This window comes from Manacus candei, unplaced genomic scaffold (genome assembly GCF_025592945.1).
Source record: "Manacus candei isolate 608988 ecotype Guabito, Panama unplaced genomic scaffold, ASM2559294v1 h1tg000041l, whole genome shotgun sequence".
NCBI lineage: Eukaryota > Metazoa > Chordata > Aves > Passeriformes > Pipridae > Manacus > Manacus candei.
Window position 1 is genome coordinate 6,507,941 of NW_026138089.1, and position 21,431 is coordinate 6,529,371.

Here is a 21,431-nt window from a genome sequence, read left to right on the forward strand (position 1 = left end):
GGAAAATAAGCTCTTTTTAATTATTATTTAAGATAGAGCTTAGTATCCCTTAGTAAAAATCTTTAGTCATCAACTTTTTACAAATTTTTTGGGTAGTTTATTTTTATGAATTACATCCAGGTTACGTGGTTATCACCATACTCAAGAGTAGTCTGACTTCATGAACGCTGTACATGTGTTAGCCAGTCTGACACCTCTCTTGGATACTTCTCCACCCTCACTGGGGGGGGGTGGACGACAACTCCCAGGCAACTGGGTGAAAAATGAGTTCCTTCATTATGTTTTAATCAGATTAGTAAGGTGAAAACTAGAACTAGATGCTCAAACTTCTAAACAATGACAATTGAGCAACTGTGAAATAAAGATACTATTTCTTTTCTTACATGCCATGCAGTCAGGGAACTACTGAAATGCAGTAACAAATTGTCCTTTTCCCATGATTATTATGATAATTGCTTTTACTGAAAGTTTGAAGAAGCTCTGGACTACTAGAATTGGAACACTTCCCTCCTGGTGAAACCATGACACTGAGTAGGAACAGTAATTCTTCCAATGGAACTTCTCACAGAATGACTAATCAAAAATTAAAATGAAGGCAGGAAGAGAAAAAGCAAACAAACCAAAGATCCAACTCAAATCACCACTCTTCTACTTCACAGGATTCTAAAATTCAATGATGGATACTAGGGAAATTGCCTGGAGCCCAATGTGGACAATACTGGAAACATGTGCTTGGCTGAACATACCATGTAGCTATAAATAAAACCAAACAAGATGCCAGGGTACATGTGGAATGGGATGAGGAGTAATACAGAAAATGAAACCAAGATGTGTCAGCTGGGTGGTGCTTTCTCTTACATGCATCATGCATGTCACACATCCCTCCCAGAAAACAAACTCCAAACATGAATGAGGTATAAGGAAAGTTGCCACAAATTTTGTGGTATATGGAAAAATGCCCCCCTTAAAATATGATATTAAAATATCCTATCCTATCCTTTTTTCCTAGTATCACTCTTAGAGCAGCACCTTTCATCCACCCAACACACGATGGTCCTGAAAGTCTTGTTACACATGATACAGGATGAAAGGCAGTGATGATACAGCTCATCCAAAACTGTTTGATGTTTAAATTGCAGGCATCAAAGTCATGAATGGGCATAAGGCCATAATTAAAACATTTCTGAAGTAAGTGGGACAAGAAGCTGGGTATAATCAATTCATTCTCTGGCCATTATTTGATTGTGAGGTAAATGGGGCTCGTTTCTCCTTGGGAAAGAGAGGAAATGCAGAAAAGCAGTGGTTTTATCTGGCTCTGAAACCTTCACACTTCCGCTGTATGGAAACCATAGTCAAGAGAACAAATAAATAAAAGCAACCGCATAATTAAAGTTTTGTGTGTGCACATAAGTAAAAAAACTGCACACTAAGCATGGTTTTCTTTAGAGTATCATGTATCAAAGCATGCATCAATCTTTATTCTTCTAATTTTATATGTTACTCTGAACTAAATGCGTTTTTCTTCTGTCTTTCCCTACTTTGCCAAAATCACAGAGACGAAATAACCTATCTGCCCATGTAGTTTTGAATTAAGTATACCTTCCAAGTTTATCTGCAGAGGTTTGTCATAGATTTGTGAATTCCTGAACTAGCAAAGGAAAACAAACATCCCTAACCTGTGCCATAATGAAAACCAGGCTTTTAGGAAACAAAGCAAGTGATTCCATTTCTACAGATAGATTCTACAGAGTGCTGTCTCATTAAAAATGATAGTGTGACAAACTAATGCTAATTATTTTGGTTGCTCCTTGTCTCACAATGGTATCTACTTAAAAGTAACAGCTGAACAGGAAAAATACGTTATCATTAATATTTTTAAATATATTTAGACACATTAAAAAATGTGGGTTTGCATATATATATATCCTCTTTATATACATATATATGTATATATATAAAATGCTGGGCTATACTGAGAATAAAATGAAGCCACGCGTGTCTTCCGATGTTTTTGCAGAAATTGTTGTTTTCTCCAATAGTTAACTTTAATATATACAAAGAAAACATAGCAAGACATTAATTGACTGTTACTTGCCATTTTGTTTAAAAAAACTGGAATGATGATCTAACAATCACCCCACCCCACCCCCCGAGAGACCCCAAATGTTTCAAACAAAGGAAAAATAGCATTGAAAATGAGTATTTGGAAGAAAAATCTACTAATGGGTAACAGTATTTAGGGCTAGGCTACTGCACTGTTGTTACAGATATATCAGTCAGCACTTACTGAGACAGAGTATCAGGCCAGACAACTAATCTTCTAAACTCCTGCTGTATTGAAACCCAGACCATTATTATCAAGGTGGTTCTTCACACTGGAACAGTACAACAACACTCCAGACACAGCCCATGGACCGAGGGCCCAGTGTGGCTGCTACTGCTTGGCAGTGCACTGAGGAGTAACCAGACACACTTTGGTCCTTTCTATGAAATAGCTACTGCAAAGTAAAGGTCAATAATGTGTGAGGGGCCGACAGCTCAAGGGTGCATCTCACAGTCTGGTGACAGGCTCCTGCACATGCGCTTATTCTTTAAATGCATGAGGTTAAAATCGATGTCCTGCACTACAGTACTACATACACCACCCCACCAAGCAAACACCAAGATCACCAAACTGCAAGGAGGGAAAAAAATACTGAAGAAACAAACTAAAAAAATCCAAAGTTTACTAAAACAATGCAGGTTAACTGTGAAAAGAGAACAGCTGTAAGTGATTGAATAAAAATGTAAGGGAACTTTTCACTACACTTCTCTTATTCCAGGATTTTACAATCTTTCCTCTTCCTCATCCTCCAAAAAATTACTAAATAAAAAAATTCCATATAGGTATTAACTTAAACCAACTGGACTAGTAATTTAATAGCTGAAGAGGATTCTTCAGTGCACAGAAGATCTGGAGATGTTGGCATCTCAGGAGAAAGCTGTATCACCATTCTAAGCTAACCTGCATGATTTCTGGGTAATATTTTCTCTATTTCTAAAAGGTTAATTCCAAAATTTGCAAGTTCAGCTTCCTCCAAGAAAACTCATTAACAATCTTTTTGATTGTTTGTTTGCTTCTCCTCAATGTTTTAAACAACTGCACTTTCTGTCACATTGTATCCACAGGATGGCGTGATTTACATTTATTCTTGGTTTCTTTTCATTTTGTCATTGATTTTATACTGTTGTGTTGCTGGATTTTAGCATCTGCACCATCCCAGTCCTTGGAATGATGCTATTAAGAAAACACCAGCACACTTGCTTATATATATACATGTATATATACTATTATGACACATTTGGGCTACAGAGACATACAATATTGACAAAGAACGTGAAGAAGTCTACCTGTGTTCATCTCACGTGACAAGTGGAACGCAGACACTTTCCTTCTTTCCACGTAGAATAAGAACTGCTAGGCACTTGTAGCACCTACCTAAATGAAAAGCATAGGGTAGGCCTGAAAACTGCAGAATTACACAAAACTTACTTCAGTTTTACAGGTTAAAACCAGATATGCATATTGGAAAATATTAATATGATATTTGATAAGAGACTTTAAATATCAGAGTTCTAGTCAGATTCAGCCTTGCTACATTATTGCCTGTTTAAATGTAAATTCAAATAGTGGGTTGGTTTATTTTTTTTCATAGACATGCTTTTCATGGAACTTGGAAAACAAAGGTTTTATATGTAGGAACCATCTTTCATGAGAGATGAAACCACTATATAGGTTATGCTTACATGAAATCAAACATGAGGCTTCATGTATAAACTCCATGCAAATAAGGTAATAATACATCTGAAAACACTAGGAATGATCAGGCTTATTTTTAAGAAAGCGGACATTTGGAGCACTGAAGATTGGCATTTGGAGATTTTGAACTCTTAGTCATCCAGGGAGGGCTTGCCACTCTCAGAATAGAACTGCCCATCTTTTTAGAAGGTGTTGTGTCAAACTGTACAGTACACAGATCCTAACATCTCCAGCTTAAATCTATAAGCAGTTGAATTTGTCAAGAGTAACCATTAAGCTGTGAATAGTCTCATTTTTATGAGTGTAACATATTTAACTTTTGTGGTCTTTAATTAATCCTAGATATAAAAAGCTTCTTAAGTACCTCTTATTTACCATGATGTATCTCACATCTGTTTACTAAGTGAAAAACACTATAAAAATACAAATTCTGCATAAAATGGTTTGTAGTTGAGAAAGTGCATGGCAATAAACTAGTTTGAGAAGCCAAATATATGCAGGTTTAAAACAATTCCTTTTGTATACTGAGAAATACAGGAGAGCTTTCTGTCCAAGTTGCTAATGGAGACAATTTTAAATAGACCTTTCTTGCGGTAACAGCAGTTAAAACTACTTAGCTCTTTTCAATTCCCACGGGATGAATATTGACTGAGTAATTACAGCTATAATCTTTTTCAGTCTCTTTACAAAAGTTTTCTGCAGAATTATGTCATTAAGACAGAGCTTACTGTATGTAACGTGGCTATAATTCAATTGTGCTTAATGGCTCCAACCTACTTAATTTTACCCATTTTCCTTTGTATTTGGAATTTCATGAATGTTTTGTCACAGAAGTTTATGAAATAGATGACAAATAGAACATCAAATTTTCATTTATACATATGAGGATACTGACTTAATGGTAAAACTACGGGAAACATCTAGATGCCTATGAAGAATCAAAAATCTTTTAGAGAAAACCCCCTATTTTTTAATTTAAATTCCACGTCTTAAGCACTGTGACAATGTATATTTTTGAAATCTGTGTAAGTCTGAAGTATGCTTGCCTCTCACTCTGCTCTCCTTCCAAATAAAAGAGACAGTTTTATACATATCTACAGTATTTAATAAAGGTGTCCAAACCAGCAAAAGTTTTTACATAAATGTTTCAGCACTTAAAGAGGAACATTTAATTTGCTCTCAGCTCAGACAGCAAAATTAAATAAAAACATAACAGCCTTCTGCAGAGAGAATGCATTAAGCTATTTCTCTCTGTGGGGAAAGGCAATATCTTAATATGATGATTTAACAAAAACAAATTTAATTCAAGCAGTTACTAATTCTATCCTTATTTAAATACTTAAATGTTTGCCACCTGACTGAAAAATAATCAGCTTCTTTTGGAGTCTGCATTAGTATTTTTTAACAAATCATTGAAAGTGATTCAATAGAGTTTTCTACAAATTGATTGGCTACATACATTAAGGAAGTTAAATACACATGAAAGCTACCAGCTACAGGTACCTCAAAAATAGTACACATTTACAGATTATACAGGGACCAGAGTGCAAATGTCAAGAGAGAATTGTTTTCAAGGACTAAGTTACTTACAACACCCATTTTTACATCCTAAACAGAAGGCTGTAGGCAAAAAAAAAATTGATTCTTGTATTTAGAAATCTCTTTGAAGAGCTTCTTGACCACCTAAAAACATGAACTGTTGCTTCATGTATTAATGTTATCACTTTTAATTATGGCATATAACTTGCAGTGTCTGCCTCCTCTTTTATTCTTTTGAAGAATATAGAAGTTCAGAAACTGCTCATATAAAGAACAGAAATACTAGTTGTATTCCCATATGGAATTATAATGATTTTAGATTCTTTTATGTCTTTTGAAGATATTTCTGTAAGCAAAATATGAAAGCAGAAATCCATGTCAGTCTTCAGAAAAAGCTTTGGGTTATAGTAATTTTGTGAAAATGCTTAATTTTCTTCTTGCAGCATTTCTTCTATTTCTTTATCCCAGTTTTCATCACGCTTTTCCGATTCTGTCACCACCTCATACTCTTGAAGCTCTTGTTGTAATTCCTTTTCCCAATCAGCAGTTTCTTCTACAAGAGATAAATAATGTGTAAGAATTTAATTGATAATGTATAATGTTGCTTATTATTATAAAAGCAGATGAATTTGCAGTGCACCTCTCTTGTATTTCCTAAACTTTATTGACAATTCTCCTTAAAAACTAAAGAAACTTCAAGATCAGAAATTTCACCTTCTTATTGATCACAAGTAGGAATTAAGTAATATATAAGTCTATGTTCCTATGTGCATACTATAATAAAGATCTAAAAAGCAAATACATAGCTAAGTTGTTATAAGCATCCCTTTGCAACATCATTTCCTACAGTCTTTCAGTCTGCTATCAACTGAATCAAGTTTACACTTTTAAATCTCCATAAAATATGAAGTTCATAAATGTGTTTATATGCTGTTATGAAAAAAAATAAGATCAAATGCTGTGCCTAATTTAAAACAAAGAAGCAGGTATTCTCACTGGCATTTGTAGCTAGGCAAGCTCATTTAATCAGGGTTAAAGGTAATCATATTTCATACTTCAGGGCAAAAAATGAGTCAGAAGGCATTACAGTGTTATTAATCTCTGTTTTAATTAGCTCTACCTATCATAGGCAAGAGTGTGGGGGAGGAGATGGGTGTTTGATGTTGGTTAGTACTTCAGCCTAGATACAAAGGTACGCAATTCCATAGTCCAAGTCAGTAAGGTCAGCTGAGATTTCTCTGAACAAATAACAAATTAATAACTTACTGAAACACTTTCATCAAAGAAATAGATGCAAGAATCTGATTTTACTCATAAGAATTCCTCAAACTTGGCTACGTATTGGAAAAAAAGAATTCAGAAAACAATGATGCAGAAACATCCAAAGCACATTGTAAAATGAATTCTGAAAATTGTGGTGAATTACCTCTTAAGCATCTACATATACAAGCATCTTCATAGTAAATTGTTCATTGTGTATGGCCAGAGTTCGATCATCACAGACTGTTTTTTATGCTCTTTACACTAATATTAGTTCTTCTGAATTATTTTAAGTATAAGCTCCACCTAATTTCTTCTCATCATTCTCAGAACTATTTGTTAAATTTTAAGTGTTCCAAATGCCTCTAAACCTTTTAGAGCAGAGGCCTCTGCAAGCTCATAGTCTGGTGCAAATACTGCCTTTTTAGCTGGTACCACAAGAAGAAAACAGAGCCTGACTACCAAATACTGTACTGTACCTACAAGGATGTCAGTTTAAAGGAAACAAAAAACTGTACACATAAGAACCAATGAAAGAGAAGGCAGGGAAAGGAGGAGATACACAGGAAAAAATGCCCCATACTCACTTTCATGGAAGAGCGACCTAAAATTTCTTAGGTGCTTTGGATTTAAACCCCTCATAGCTAACATTCTGTGTAAGACATGGTTTGATTGTGGTGAAAATTATAATTAATATCTGCAATCTCTCATTACATACACTCTGAAAAATTTGCTAAATTCTCATTTCATACACTTTGAAAAAACCGTCACAAATCTACTTCTCTAAATTGAATTACAACTTTTTTTTTTTTAAATCAGCCTTTTCTAGAATTGTTCTACTTAAGACACAGAGGTAATAATAGCTTTACCTTCTACTACTGAAGTCTCTTCTTTCTTTTTGTCGAGCACTAGTTGTTCCATTTCTTTTCTTAGGTCTTCCTGATTCAGATTACAGGTATCAAAAGCATCGCTCACAAATTCTGATACTCCTGGACTTGTGGAAATCTCTTCCTCATCCTGCAGCAAGACAGTTTAGTATAAACTTATCCAGAAAGGGGAAGAAATGTCACCAACACATATTTCCACTCATGTGACTGCTTTTAAATAGAATCAGCAAAAAACAAACCAAACGCGTTTTTCTGACAACTATTTTTCTTTATGGGATACTTTTCTTTGAGTATTTTTGTACAGACAAAACGTTAGATAGTTGTACTGAAAATGATCTGCTTTGCATCCTAGGCTGCCTTTTTGTGTTCGCTTAACAACTTTAATTCTGTTTTTGTAATCTTCAGAAACAATAATAAATTCATAAGCAGTTTACAACAGGACCTAAGATTAACACTAAAAATTTGACCACAATTCAGTAACAGTTTTCTACACAGGAATAAGATTAAGAGAGGACTGTTCTTTGAAATCTTTGTAGCTTAATTTAGTCCCCTGCATACTATTGGCAAGTGAATGCACAGCTCTGCTTCTGCCAAGAGTGTTCTCTGGCACAGATTTTACAATCCAGAAATGAACAAGGGTCATTACATGCCTGTGGTACAGGTTTCTGCAGTATCAAGTAAAAGTGCAATAAAACAATGTTGCTATTGCAATGCATCATTTAGATTTCCTATACTCCAGCCTGACCACTGCTGAAGAGTTGGAGAGAACATGGCACATAAGTACATTTTTATGAAGGTACTCCTCATGTCTAAATACAATGCTAACCTTCTACTCTAAACATTTTGGAAATGTCACTCTTGGGAGGAAAAACATATCTTATTATAACGTGCAAGATACTAATGAAAGCATTCTTCAGATAAATTACTGTTTCTTCTAATGAAAATCAGTTTCAAGATTATACGCTAAAAATTATCATCACAGCAAAAGAGCAGCAGGTTAGGACTGTCAGATACTATATTATTATGGTTTCACAGCAAAACTTACTCAAAAGGATGCATAATTACCTACTAAGGAACAGCTTCACATATTAAAAACCAGATAAAATATACCAGCATTTTTACCTCTTGAGATTTTATTTGAGGCTTTATTGTAACAGGTGGTGTTTTCGGTCGTACTGTTTCTATCAAGGGGGAGAGAAAAAAAGGTAGATTACATTTAAATATGTAAAAATATCATTTAATCTGTATGTCTATTAAATATACAGGGAAATATTCCATTTTAAGATTTGAGGAATCCTGGTGGTTAAAGGCTGAATTCAACCATAGGTGAAGCATTTCAAACAACAAAATGGAAGAGAAGCAATTTACTATTCTTAATTAAGGCAAATTTAGCAAACCATTTCCTCAATATGACTCCAAAGTTAAAAGACAGGAACACCTCTGACACTCAAAAGGATCCAAAAAACCATGCAGATAGGAGCAGTTGGGAATCTGAGAGAATGTCTTCTATAAAACACTTACAGATGGCACCACATGCCACAATATCTTTCAAATTACAAATAAGTAGACTTGGTCATGAAATTCAGTTAATGTCTACCACAGAAGTTCCCAAACTCGCCTGGCTGGGTACTACTACTACTGACATGGCAAAGGAAGTAATTGAAAAACATAAACCATAGAAGCTGGTTCAAATTTCCTAAGAAAATTTGCTGTGCATTCTGTATTTAGTAGCATGGTGCTAGAAGACGACTGTTTACAAGCAAGGATACATCTTCTTCCTGGTAGGTAAAGGAACACCCCAACTTTCTTCCTTGTGCAACTATCAGGGTAGAGTTACAAAACAGAGCCAGGTGGCTGCAAGAACAATTAACATACAGGGCAAGTTATGGTAGCAATGGGCTGCTTGCTTAGCAGTTCTGCTTGTTTAAATATGCAAAGCAGCTCTGAGCTCACAGCTCTGCTTCCTGCCGTGTGCCCAGGTGGACCCCTCCTGCTAACTCAGCAATTTCAGAACAGGGAATTTCTTTATGTTTAGTTTTTAAGATTAAGATCAGTTTTAATTAAAATAATTTCCCAATTGGTAGCTATCACTGCTTTTACAGCTCATCTACCCAATGCCCACTGCTCTGTCCCATCCTCTCTCTTACACTACAATGTGGAACATGTTCCATTTGTTTCTTTTTTTTCCTTTCACATCAACCACGCCAATTTAACTTTCTGAAAAGAGCAGCCAAGGAGGAGACAGAGAGACATAAAAATGGAAGGCTAACAATTCTATTTTATAGACAGTCAGCTTTAAGAAGAAACACTGAACGTTACGAAGAATTACCAACAGGCAATTACTTCCAGTTTTAGCCTCTGATTAGGGAAACCAACCTTCAAAAAGGTTACTTAAGCCAAAAATAACATGGATGATTCAGAGCTTCCCAAATCTATGCAATTTCTGAATGAAACAAAACATGTATTTACTGCAGACTAGTATATGTATCTTTTCCATTACAGAATGTAGTCATTATGACAGTAAATCTATTTGCATGTCTTACACTGTATGGTGGTCTAAACTGTATGAGAGCCACAACAGGCCAAAAGACAGTGGTTTGGGTTATTTTAAACTGAAGATACGTTTTGGTTTAGTCACAATGGAAATTTTACTAGAATCTAGCAACTTTCACTTTGACTGGCAATTTCTAAGGGTTTGGATGACTCAAACATTACATTTTTGTTGATCAACAGGGTCAGATGCCATCTCTCCTGTAGAGTTGAGACACTTCAATTAAAACACCTATAGTTTTGGACAGCAGACCACTGTCCTGAATAAAAGAAATGGGAATTGGTGCCTCTTGGTTTGCAGTAGATGCTGGAATAGCCTGTCTTGTCAGTGCTCTTGGATATTAACTCAGAGAAAACTACTTTTTTCACTCTAGATGGGGACCTTGCCTAGGCTGACACAGGCACACTCCAAACAGAACCTATGAGAAACAGATGAGAAAAACTGACAACAAAGGCGCACGCACACACACAAAAGCTTGAGGAAGCCACTACAGTCCTTTTCAAAAAGGTATCTTCCATGCAATATACAAGACCAGCTCTGAAATTCCATTTGTAACCTCCCCTTCATCCCAAGGCGCAGCTGCCAGTGTCCAAGAAGCCAAGGCCCAGCTGACTAATCCTAGCTCAAACAATGCAGAAAATTAGTAAGCTGTGCAAAAGACCTGTGAGAAAGCCTGTAAAAAAAATAAGGAAGGAGACATTAGAAACTGAGGTAGGAGCAGAAAGATGGGACCATTGGCAGTGCAAGGACTCAAGAGGAAAAATACTACGAAAGCTATTGTATTTGAAAGGGGCGAAAAAGAAGTCAACTTGGCAGTGATCAGCTGGCTGTCAGTCAGGCCAGCATGTCCACATGACAGGACATGAGTATTAATGGATTTCATGGATGACAACAATTTATTCATACTGGGGATATGAGAATCTGTTCCAAGGTGCAGCAAAAGCTTTCTCCTGCCCAATTTCTGCCCAGCCTGCCAAGAATCTTCAAGTGTCTTACCAGAGGTGGTGAGCCCACCTTAACTTAAGCTAAGATTTAATGAACTACTGGTTATCTTTTGCATCTTTGCCACTAACTGCTTTCTACTCTTTAAGCTGCTTATATTCCTGCTCGCAGAACTTGTTTGCATGCAGATAAAGAGGCACAGTGGTTCATAAGAGGGTCAGTAAGAATCATCAGTATAAAATGAGCAATGTAACTAAAGACATCTATGTTGAAGTGGCTTTTTCATCTCAAGACTGAATCCCAGGTAACCTCCTGGTCCCTGTTTTTTCCCATTTCTGTAATACATTGTGGGCCTTTCCACACCCTGCATGTCTCTGCCTCCACCACCACCGAAATTCTACCTCTGTATCGCTCGCTAATTTGTTTGGTCTGAGGGATAAGCAAAAGCCAAGAGCAAACTATATGCCAGCTGGCTGGGTTGGCTAGTTGTCTGACCAAGTGAATCAAGTCAAAAAAAGCACACCTGAGACCACTAGTGGTCATGAGCTGTTATAAGCCAAGTACAGCGTTTCTCCTCTTGAGATTTCCATTCCTCTGACACAGTTAGCTGAAGCTGGAAAACAGCTTGAAAGCACTAGGAGCTTCTTCTTCCCCATGCTACACAAACACACCAAGTACTGTGAGAGAAGCCCTGATTTAATAGGAAATCCAGGATAAAAATTTGATGGCATCTGATGTATTCAGTGAGCATGCATGACAGTAAGTTAATGAGCTTGCTAAAACAAATGTTTCCAGTACCTTTCAGTTCACTATCCTCTTCTCTGCCTTTGCTCTCTTCTTTTCCTACTGCTTGCTGTTGAGCTGCAAGTGCAGTGAGTTGTGCAGACTGTTTAATTAAGGACACCCTGTAGAAATAATTTCTCCAAAACACCTCCTCCTTTACGCTAGAGAGAAGAAATAGATTTTGATTACTGCACTTGGAAATATGGTTCCTTTTACCATCTAGCAATGAAATAAAACAAAATATGCAGAGAGAAGGAGTAGACATAGCTGCTATTTAAGTAAAAACTTAAAAAAGGAATTTGTGATATTAACACATTTTAAAAAATCCATCATTGTAGAATTTCTTGATCCCTTACAAGGCAGTTGCAATGGACTCGAACATATAATAATAATGTCACGACTTTAGAAAAAACTTAACAGCATGCAGCAACACATAGTATGGAAAAATGTTGTGCTATTCCATCTCTCTTGACAAATTATGTAAACTAACCCAACAAGCCAAACAACCCTGTTCTCTTTATTTCCTCTCTAAACTCAACATTCTGTTGTTGTCAAACTATATTCATCTACATCTTCCCTAGACATCAGGTGGAACTGGAACACCTTTGATAGCAGAACTATTTCACTTAGCTGTAAGTCTTTCAGTAACCTTTAGTAACTAGAAACTGACATCCCAGAAATGACCAGCTTTGATAAGTGGGAAACTATCCCATATTTCAGGTAATATTTCCCTCTGAAATCACTCCAGCAAGAAAGAAAAGACCCAGCTTTAACCCAGAGGCAAGAAAAGGCAGAAATGGTATGACCTGTGGGGAGGAAAGTATGTAGGTTAAGAGAGGGAGAGAGAGGGAGAGAGAGGGAGAGAGAGAGAGGGAGAGAGAGGGAGAGAGAGAGAGGGAGAGAGAGGGAGAGAGAGAGAGGGAGAGAGAGGGAGAGAGAGGGAGAGAGAGGGAGAGAGAGGGAGAGAGAGGGAGAGAGAGGGAGAGAGAGGGAGAGAGAGGGAGAGAGAGGGAGAGAGAGGGAGAGAGAGGGAGAGAGAGGGAGAGAGAGGGAGAGAGAGGGAGAGAGAGGGAGAGAGAGGGAGAGAGAGGGAGAGAGAGGGAGAGAGAGGGAGAGAGAGGGAGAGAGAGGGAGAGAGAGGGAGAGAGAGGGAGAGAGAGGGAGAGAGAGGGAGAGAGAGGGAGAGAGAGGGAGAGAGAGGGAGAGAGAGGGAGAGAGAGGGAGAGAGAGGGAGAGAGAGGGAGAGAGAGGGAGAGAGAGGGAGAGAGAGGGAGAGAGAGGAAGAGAGAGGAAGAGAGAGGAAGAGAGAGGAAGAGAGAGGAAGAGAGAGGAAGAGAGAGGAAGAGAGAGGAAGAGAGAGGAAGAGAGAGGAAGAGAGAGGAAGAGAGATGACCACTGAGACTAAGAACAGGGGGAAAAAAACTCTTAAGCAATGTGGTAGAACAGGCAAGGACAGCATGACCAGAGGCTGGAGACAGAGCATCAGAGACAGATCTGATGAACATCTAGAATATGGGCAGATCTTCAGGACTGAAAGCAGGGAAAAGGTAAATAGAAGGCGGAGCTAAGGTGGTTTATAAAAGGTGGAAATGTGAAACAGAAAAGGTCACAAAGAAAGATGTTTTCTGTTTTCATCCTTAGACAAGGAGACTAGTGTTGAGAACTCCCACTTCAAAATAATGTTGACTTTTGAAACGAGCTTTAGGAGCAGAGTCTGGGACTGGACAAGGAAGAACAGTTAGGGAATAAAGCTGTGACCAAGAAGGCCGTAACTGCTCGGACAAAGACCTTTGGATCTTTTAGTTAGGTCCACTAGAAGGAAGGCAGTTCAACGCAGAGCTTTTCCCATTGCCTATTCGAACCCAGCTTTTCTTGCTTGCACTGCTGCCACTTTGTGACATATTCTTTTACCATTTCTCCAGTGGGGTCTCTGACTATCTGTAACCACCTTTTTGGGGTGTCAGTTACACCAACAGATCTGAACATTTTTGTTGTTGCATTTACCTTTGTTTGGGGGAAAAAAAATAATTTTAATTTAGCACATCGGACATGGAAAAATTGAAGGCCTTTCCCATACTTAAGTTAACAGGTCCTTACTGGTTCTGAAGGTGTAATAGATGTACTTCTGTTCTTTCCTCCAACTGCTAAACTTCCATGAACATGCAGTATTCCACACATTTGACATTAGCAGATAAAAAACATACATCGGAAGAACACAAAGAATTGCAGGAAGTGAAAAGAACAAAGAGTAATTTACGGGTATTTACGGAAACATTAAAAGTACGATGATACATAGTTACCAGCAGAAATTACTTACTGTTTGGGAACGAGATCAAACCTCATCCTATTGAGAAGTTCATCTTCTTGTAACATCACCAGTGCAACAGGGTACATTTGATCAAAGTCAAAATTAAACTGCACACCTGCTGGGGGATCCCGCAGAAAGTTCCGTTTGTCCTTTGAAGAACATATTTATGGTCATTAACTGATATTGGACAAAGGACACCGTATTTCACATGCAAGATCAGACAAGCAGTACGTGAAACCTTTACAAAAATAAAAATTATACCGAGGATCTGCTGTGGCTCAAGTCGAAACTGATAGAACTATTTACTATTGCACACGATCAGCACAGTCACACACATATATTATATTGAAAAGTATATTGAAAATACATAATTTAATGCCAACCAAACTCACTTAAAAAAAAAAAAGAGAAGCTTTAATCTCTCAAAGAGAGGATTTCAAATCTTACAGGAAATTAAATACTTACTGCTGATAAGGCCAATATTTGTTGTTGAATTGTTTCTTCTTCATTGCTGTCTACCCAGGGAGGCACTGCGGCTTCTGTTATTGAGAGGAGGAAGATAATTCCATGAGTATTACTTGAAAAAAAAAAACCCCAAACAACAAAACAGACCTTACATAAAGTAACATATAGTGTCATAAAAATAAGCAGAGTTATACCATTAGTCCTATTCATAGTTCCTTTTTCTTAAATTAAGTTTATAGCATGAGAGAGAAGCTGTAGAAATGGATCCTTACTTATCAGAGGTAAAAAATAATAATTAAATAGTTGCTGATTTCCGTTGTTGTAAAAATAAAACTGTGGGGATTTCTTTGCACCAGTCAGAACTTGGTGCCTCTTAGTTTAGTTACTGAAGTAGTGCTGTATGACCGGCTAAGCTGTCTGCAAATAGCATTTCTTGATTCACTCTGAATGTGTAAACTTTGTCTAAATTAAGTTTGCAAAATAATTTACACCCAGAAGACACCAATTCTTTAACAATGGAGAAAAAGATTATAAATTTGTTATAGATTACATCATGTTATACACTGAATAAGCCCACTCGAGTTCAGCTGATTTACATATTTAGGTAGATACTTCCAAAATAGGCTGTATAGAGAGGAAAATAAACTATTGTAGATGTATAGATATTTATTCATCTTTTCACTGTCAATGCAAATTCAGCCTACATAGACGACAGGATGCACCTGTAACAGTTAACTTATTACTCTTGTGCCCTTAAACTAACAATGTTTCTTTGCCTGTGCACCTGATATCAGCAAGATCTTTCACCCACATGGATTCCCTTCTGATGCTAATGCTTCTTGCAGTCAGGTCATCTGTTACTCCTCCTTTGGCCAATCTAACTACCTATTTTCATAAAGCTTGTAGAAATATATTAAGAGATGCCAAAGTTTACTAACAGAGACAAAAAGAATTACAGACAACAAGATCACATAAGCAATCTTGCAAGAAGAAACCAGACTAACATACTAACTATAAACACCGCGAAAAATTTTATCACAAGCCATTTAAAACAGCTCATTTTAAAGATTAACAATAGAGTCACTAATTACTGAAACTGTCAGAAATTACCGCAATCAGGTGAGACATTAAAATAGATAAAAGTCAATGATGAAACTCGATGTGAAAAAACAAGTGTGCTTATTTTAAAGTCTTGAATAGATCCACTGATGTTAATAGTATATGGGTGGATAACTTAAAGAATTTAGATCACAGATAATTACAAAGCAAATGATTTATGGGAAAGCAAAAGAGCAATTATGTCTTTAATGTAAGCAGAGTAACTCCTAAAGCAAAACTAATTAAATACTATAGTGCAAACCCTAACCTATGTTTTTAATTTCATTATGAAAATGTGACATTATTGCTAAAGCTCAGAAGAAATCAGCATGCCAGTTTTCAATAAATACACAGGTTTAAGACTCAAAACAGCAGCAAGAGATCAGCTCTGCATTAGCACAGTGATCTTTGAGGTAATTTCATAAAGCTGAATTTGGTTAAAAAGGCAAGATAATGTAATACTAACCTCACTTAAAAATATCATCTTCCTATTGCACAATATGCATTAAGTTGTGCCATAACATGTTTCATTAAACAGAGCTTTGATAGATTAGTTTTAGATGTACCTCAACTACACAGCTTCCACCAGGTTTTCACTTATGTGATGTTAGGCACTAAGAAAAAAAGCATACGTTACCTGATTTTTTGGTTTGCTGCTCTTGGACAAATTTTTTCTGTTCCTTCTGAAAATCTCCAATAATTGTCTAAAAAAAAATTAGGGAACCACAATTAAAAAAAAATTCACTCCCCTTGTTTCATGTTCACTCAGCGAGTGCTTTCAAATACAGTGCAGAACCGTATTCTTATATCTGTGGTAGCCCTTTTTGTAAGGTGAAGGTGTTTCATGTCAATCATACATTTCCCTTTACCGAAACATTTGATTTTGCATTTAAGAAGTTATAACTATTGTGTATGCTTTCAAAATTATAGTTTTATCAAATTAGGAGGACAAGGAAAAAAGACTAGCTGATAATTTGAACACTGGCATACTATGCATATGCACTTACTGCCTTATCATATCAAATATGGACAACACAGACTGTTTTGACTTCTTTAAGCATGTTTTAAAGCATTAAACACCTAAAGATACCCTTGGCCTTACAGTAAGTTTCAAGAGTTGCCTAAGAAATACATCCATTGCAGTAAATTGGACTTGCAAAATTGTAAAGCAGAATTTTCAGAATGTCTTCTTAGCTGAAATAACTTCTCCATTTATGTTGTTGACGAATTTTCATTAAAAAAATTACATTCAGAAATATCCTATATTGAATTTAGAATTAAAAATTGGAGAATGGTCTCAGAATATGGCATGCCATAATCTAGAAGTAACAATGCAAATGTGCTGTAGTTGAAAGCAGAGGCAAAAAACCATAAAGCTAGAAACGAATATTTAAACCACTCGCAAAATACAAATTTTATGCAGTGAGATCTATGGCTTAAAAAGCTCCCAAAAAGCACACAAGTCTTCAAGCTAAATCCTGATAAATTCCTATAATTCTTTTTCCTTCAACAACTCAGTATTAAATTAACAGATAACCTTCTTACTTGATTTTTTCTTTATTATGTGGATCAAAAGTACATTAGACTCTAATATACTGCAGACTGTGGTCAACGAAATCTGAAAACAAAATGTGATCGTAATAGAAATTCAGAAGTGTCATTTGATGATTTATTTGGAAGACAACATGAACACTAATTACATCAAGAAATTGAATTTCATCGTATTAAAAAAATAAAAAAAAAGGCAACATTGTAATTCCCCTGAAGGGCTGTCAGAGACAGGAGCAGGAAGAGGGATCTGGCTGCATCTCCCCTCAGACACTCGTGGAGGCACAGTCCTACTGCAGCTGCATTGGTTTTGGCCAGTTCCCTTTCCAAGCTACCCTCAGTAACAAACACAGAACACTACACAGCACTTATTGCCTTTTTTTCCCCCTTTTGCCAAGTTTGTGACTTAAAGCACTGGAAGAACACTCGCTGGCAGAAGTTAACTGGAGCTGGCAGCCACGAACACAGAGGGCAAGAGATAAGTGGCAGGGTCAGGGTGGGTAAAAGAACAGGACAACAGCAAGGTGTTTCATGAGCTCACTGGCTCTTCTGAAACTGTACCTGTATAGCTCTCGGGTTTTAGGATTTAATAGCCACTGAGCTAATTCTGACTCTTGCTTCAGAGATGCACTTAAGATGCAAGCTACAGCATTTCTTCTTCCAACTAAATAAACTGGGGGGGGAAAAACTCAGCCCACACATCTCTAGACAGACATTCCCCCAACTGCTTGTCTCAAATTCTTCCAGCCCTTCCTCCTACATGTCATGCAGGAATATGCACAGTCAGCATTTTCCATATTTTTTTTTGGTGTGTCTCCAGTATATGAACATCCTGAAGGAATGGAACACAGGTGCAGTACTGAGTAAAGCAGGGTGACCATTTTTTGGCAGGTCTACCATGACTAAACATTTCAATCACATCATTCATCATGACAGAAGATGCACAGTATCTTTTGAAATACATAATATCTTAAGACAGCTTAAAGAAAGGTTATCACATGCCAGATTTGCCACATGTTATAACAACAGTAAGCAAACAGATTTTTCAGAAAGGTACCTAGAAATAAAATACCTTATCAATGATACTGTCAATTTTTCCTTCTTCTACAGACTTCTTTATTGTCTGTGCTGTTTCAGCAACGGATTCGGATATCTTTTTTGTAGCAGCAGTGGCAAAATTGAAGAGGTAACCTTTCACAGAGAAAAAAAAAGAAAGACCTGAGAAAAGATCTCTTTACATCCAGTTCTTTTACTAGATTTATTTTTCCTTCTCTTTAGACATTTGCATACCTACTTAAAAGTTTCTTTCAAAATAACTTAACCCAGCTTCTGACCTACAAAGAACTCCTAAAATTCTATTTATCCTTTTCTAGTATATATTCTTTAATGATGATGATCAAACTCTATGCTCGATCACAACATTTTGTAAATCAAACTTTCATACGTGAACCTTGTTTACTAAATCAAACATTCCTACTGGTCTTTTAAATACTGTTTTCCAATGAATTTTTTGAAGCAATGGGTCTTTCCCGATTTCATATAAGCATTTCAGAGACATGAAGCAATAAATTAACTTAGCCACAGTATTAAAACAGCACATATTATTGTATATAATAATAATTTTATAATATATAATTTTATATTAATAATTATATATATATTTTAAAAAGAAAACCAAAATGCACAATAAAATCTCATAAAGCGAAGCAGAAAGTCCATGAAAAATTTCATGCAAGTAACACTTGATATTCCTTCAGAAATCCTAACATACAAGCTTGCTCTTGATGTTTGCCCTTACCTATTTTGCATTGTTTTCCTCTCTTTATCTCTATGGAAAGCACCATGGCCCTATTCACTTATTTTTCTGAATATATTCAGTGTCAAAACAGCAGTGACAAATATTCCCAAAGACTCATATTTTTTGTATTAGCTGAAGTGAAGAGAGGTGGCAGGGAAAGAACTATGTAGTGTGGGCATCTGCACTGTATTATTGGTTTTTAATTAAGGAGAACAAACTTGCAAGCAGCAAGATGTATTTCATAAACCTTCAGAAACAGAAGAACCTTCCTTCTCAAGACCTCTCAAAACATCCAGTTTCCTTATGGGTTAGAAATGTAAGAAATAGTCTTACCATGCAAAAAAAAAAAGTGAGTTCCTTTAACACACAGTTGTTAGTCGCTGGTAGAATGAGTTACTTTGGAAAGCTGACTGGTTTTGTGGTGTATAAAATATTGTCTTTGCTATGATATCACCAAATCAATACTGAAATATGCAGAGGTCTAGCCAGCCTTTAAGCAAGCCAGGTTTTTATATGTTACTTCTGTTTATAGGCCACAGAATGGTGGCAACCAAACATCCTTGAAGTACTTGCCAGCATCTTTCATATCTGTTATATGGCTTTACAACTCATCACATGCTTCACATACAAAAAGATGCTTAAGTTCTACACTTTAAATATAAATACATATACTATTCCCCTTACAAGAGTAGAGGAAGCAGCAGCCTACTGGATTGCTTACTCCGTACCAGCTTTTATTGGTTGTTTCATGTATCCCTGGAAACTTTCCCATATAAAATTGTGTTAGGTGCAAAAGGTGCATTTGCTTTCTGGTGACATTCTGGTGTTGTTGGACAAAGTAGTTCTGGCCAGTCCTGGAACTGGGCTGAAGAGCAAAATACTTTTTATTTTCATTAAGGGCAAAGATATTTTTGAAGTAAGGTACTTCTAAAACCTCACTATGAGGTGGCACTTAGCCTTAGAAAAATAGAATTCGTGGTGGAAAACAACACTTCCACTTTCAAATGACCAAAAAAGTTACCCTCCATCTTATAAATCTATACCTGTATTAAGAACATGTATGTAGCAATAATGCTATCATTAGTTCACGCTGGCAAAACTTTCATAACTTTTATAATGGCATGATAATGAGCAAAAAATAACATCTGTAAGGCTTTGGTTTTACCAGTAAAATGCTTTATGTGCCAGGGAAATTCTTTATGTGCCATCTTTTCTACATAGCTACCCTGTTTGTTAGCCGTGCAGATGCTTCTAGAGTCTTAAAACAGCAATGTCCAAATCTTTATAAAAAAGCTTTTCTACCACAACCTACCCTGGTGTCACGGACAATGAACCCATGGATCACTAAACCAAATTTTTGCTTCCAGAGTAAATTATGGGATGGACTTTAATATTGGTAACAGTCAACACTTATTCTTCCCCTGAAATTCAAAGTACTTTTTTCTTCCTGAACAACCAGAGCAATTAGCAGATTCGAATCAATTTACCACAATGGGACAGGACTAGTATTTGATCAATCTCCCCAGGCAAAACTGCTGCAGTTCAGATTGCCCGAGACAAAGCACAGTCAAGAACCATCTCAGATTGACCTCTCAGATTATACTGATCCAGCATTTCAGAGCATCAATTTAAAAAACCCCTTCGGTAATGAGTATAGATTGGTACTTTGGATTAATTTTATCTATGAATCTATAGTAAAGCAGGGATCTTATAGCAAATTACAGCTTTGCCCCATCCCTGGCAGTGTTCAGGGCCAGTCTGGACAGGGCTTTGAGCAACCTGATGTAGTGGATGGGTATCTTTGCCTATGGCAAGGGGCGTGGAATGAGATGATCTTTAAGGTCCCTTCCAACCCAAATCATTCTATGATTCTATGACAGACGAGTTCAACAAAATCATCAAACCTCATTATTTTCTTATGAAAAAAACCCACAACTCCCCACACCAATTCATGAAGTGCATTGATTCTATATAGACAGACTTATTTCTATCTATACAGAGCCCGCTTCCCACAGTGCCAACAGAACAGATACTTAAGGAAACGCAGCTGCCTTAATAACAAGTCTGAAAGAAATGGCAACCGAAAGGCACGTTCGCAGCCGTTCACTCTGTTCACATGTCAGAGCAGCACCGGACACTCACTGCCGAGCCCCTTGGCCTGGCTGAGCAGCGCCTCCGAGTCCTCCTGCAGCTCCCCCTGCTCCTGCGCGGCCGGACCCGCCTCCTCCTCCTCTTCCTCAGGACTGCTCCTCTTCCCGGCGGGCAGCAGCTGCTCCTCCCCGGCCCGCTCCAGCCCTAGCCAGCTGCCCAGGCCGCGCAACATCTCTGGGTGCGGTGGCGGCCGCGCTCGGGGGTCCCGGCGCTGCCCTGCGGAAACCGGGGCGGCCGCTCCGCGCTCCTTCCGCGTGCGCCACTTCCGCCGGGAGCGGCAGCGAGAGCGGGGAAAGGGGCGG

The 21,431-nt window shown here is 37.3% G+C and overlaps 1 protein-coding gene across 1 annotated transcript; it reads right to left on the minus strand.

The window, feature by feature from the left end:
- Window positions 1-4,881: 4,881 nt before the first annotated feature.
- On the minus strand, window positions 4,882-21,400 carry SYAP1 (synapse associated protein 1). The gene is made up of 9 exons (XM_051795048.1): window positions 21,121-21,400; window positions 18,253-18,371; window positions 16,270-16,336; window positions 14,535-14,608; window positions 14,079-14,218; window positions 11,777-11,922; window positions 8,608-8,666; window positions 7,468-7,615; window positions 4,882-5,891 (listed from the first exon to the last, which is right to left on the minus strand). The coding sequence occupies exons 1-9, from the start codon at window positions 21,299-21,301 to the stop codon at window positions 5,764-5,766; spliced, it is 1,062 nt and encodes a 353-aa protein (XP_051651008.1). The 5' UTR covers window positions 21,302-21,400; the 3' UTR covers window positions 4,882-5,763.
- Window positions 21,401-21,431: the final 31 nt, after the last annotated feature.

What these genes read in the sequence shown, in the direction of transcription:
- SYAP1 (XM_051795048.1), bottom strand. Translation starts at nt 21,301, where the DNA reads ATGTTGCGCGGCCTGGGCAGCTGGCTAGGGCTGGAGCGGGCCGGGGAG. An exon ending in GCAGCAAACCAAAAAATCAG is followed by an intron (nt 14,609 to 16,269) that starts GTAACGTATGCT and finishes TCTCAATAACAG; the next exon opens with AAGCCGCAGTGCCTCCCTGG. An exon ending in TTTGATCTCGTTCCCAAACA is followed by an intron (nt 11,923 to 14,078) that starts GTAAGTAATTTC and finishes TCTTCTCTCTAG; the next exon opens with CGTAAAGGAGGAGGTGTTTT.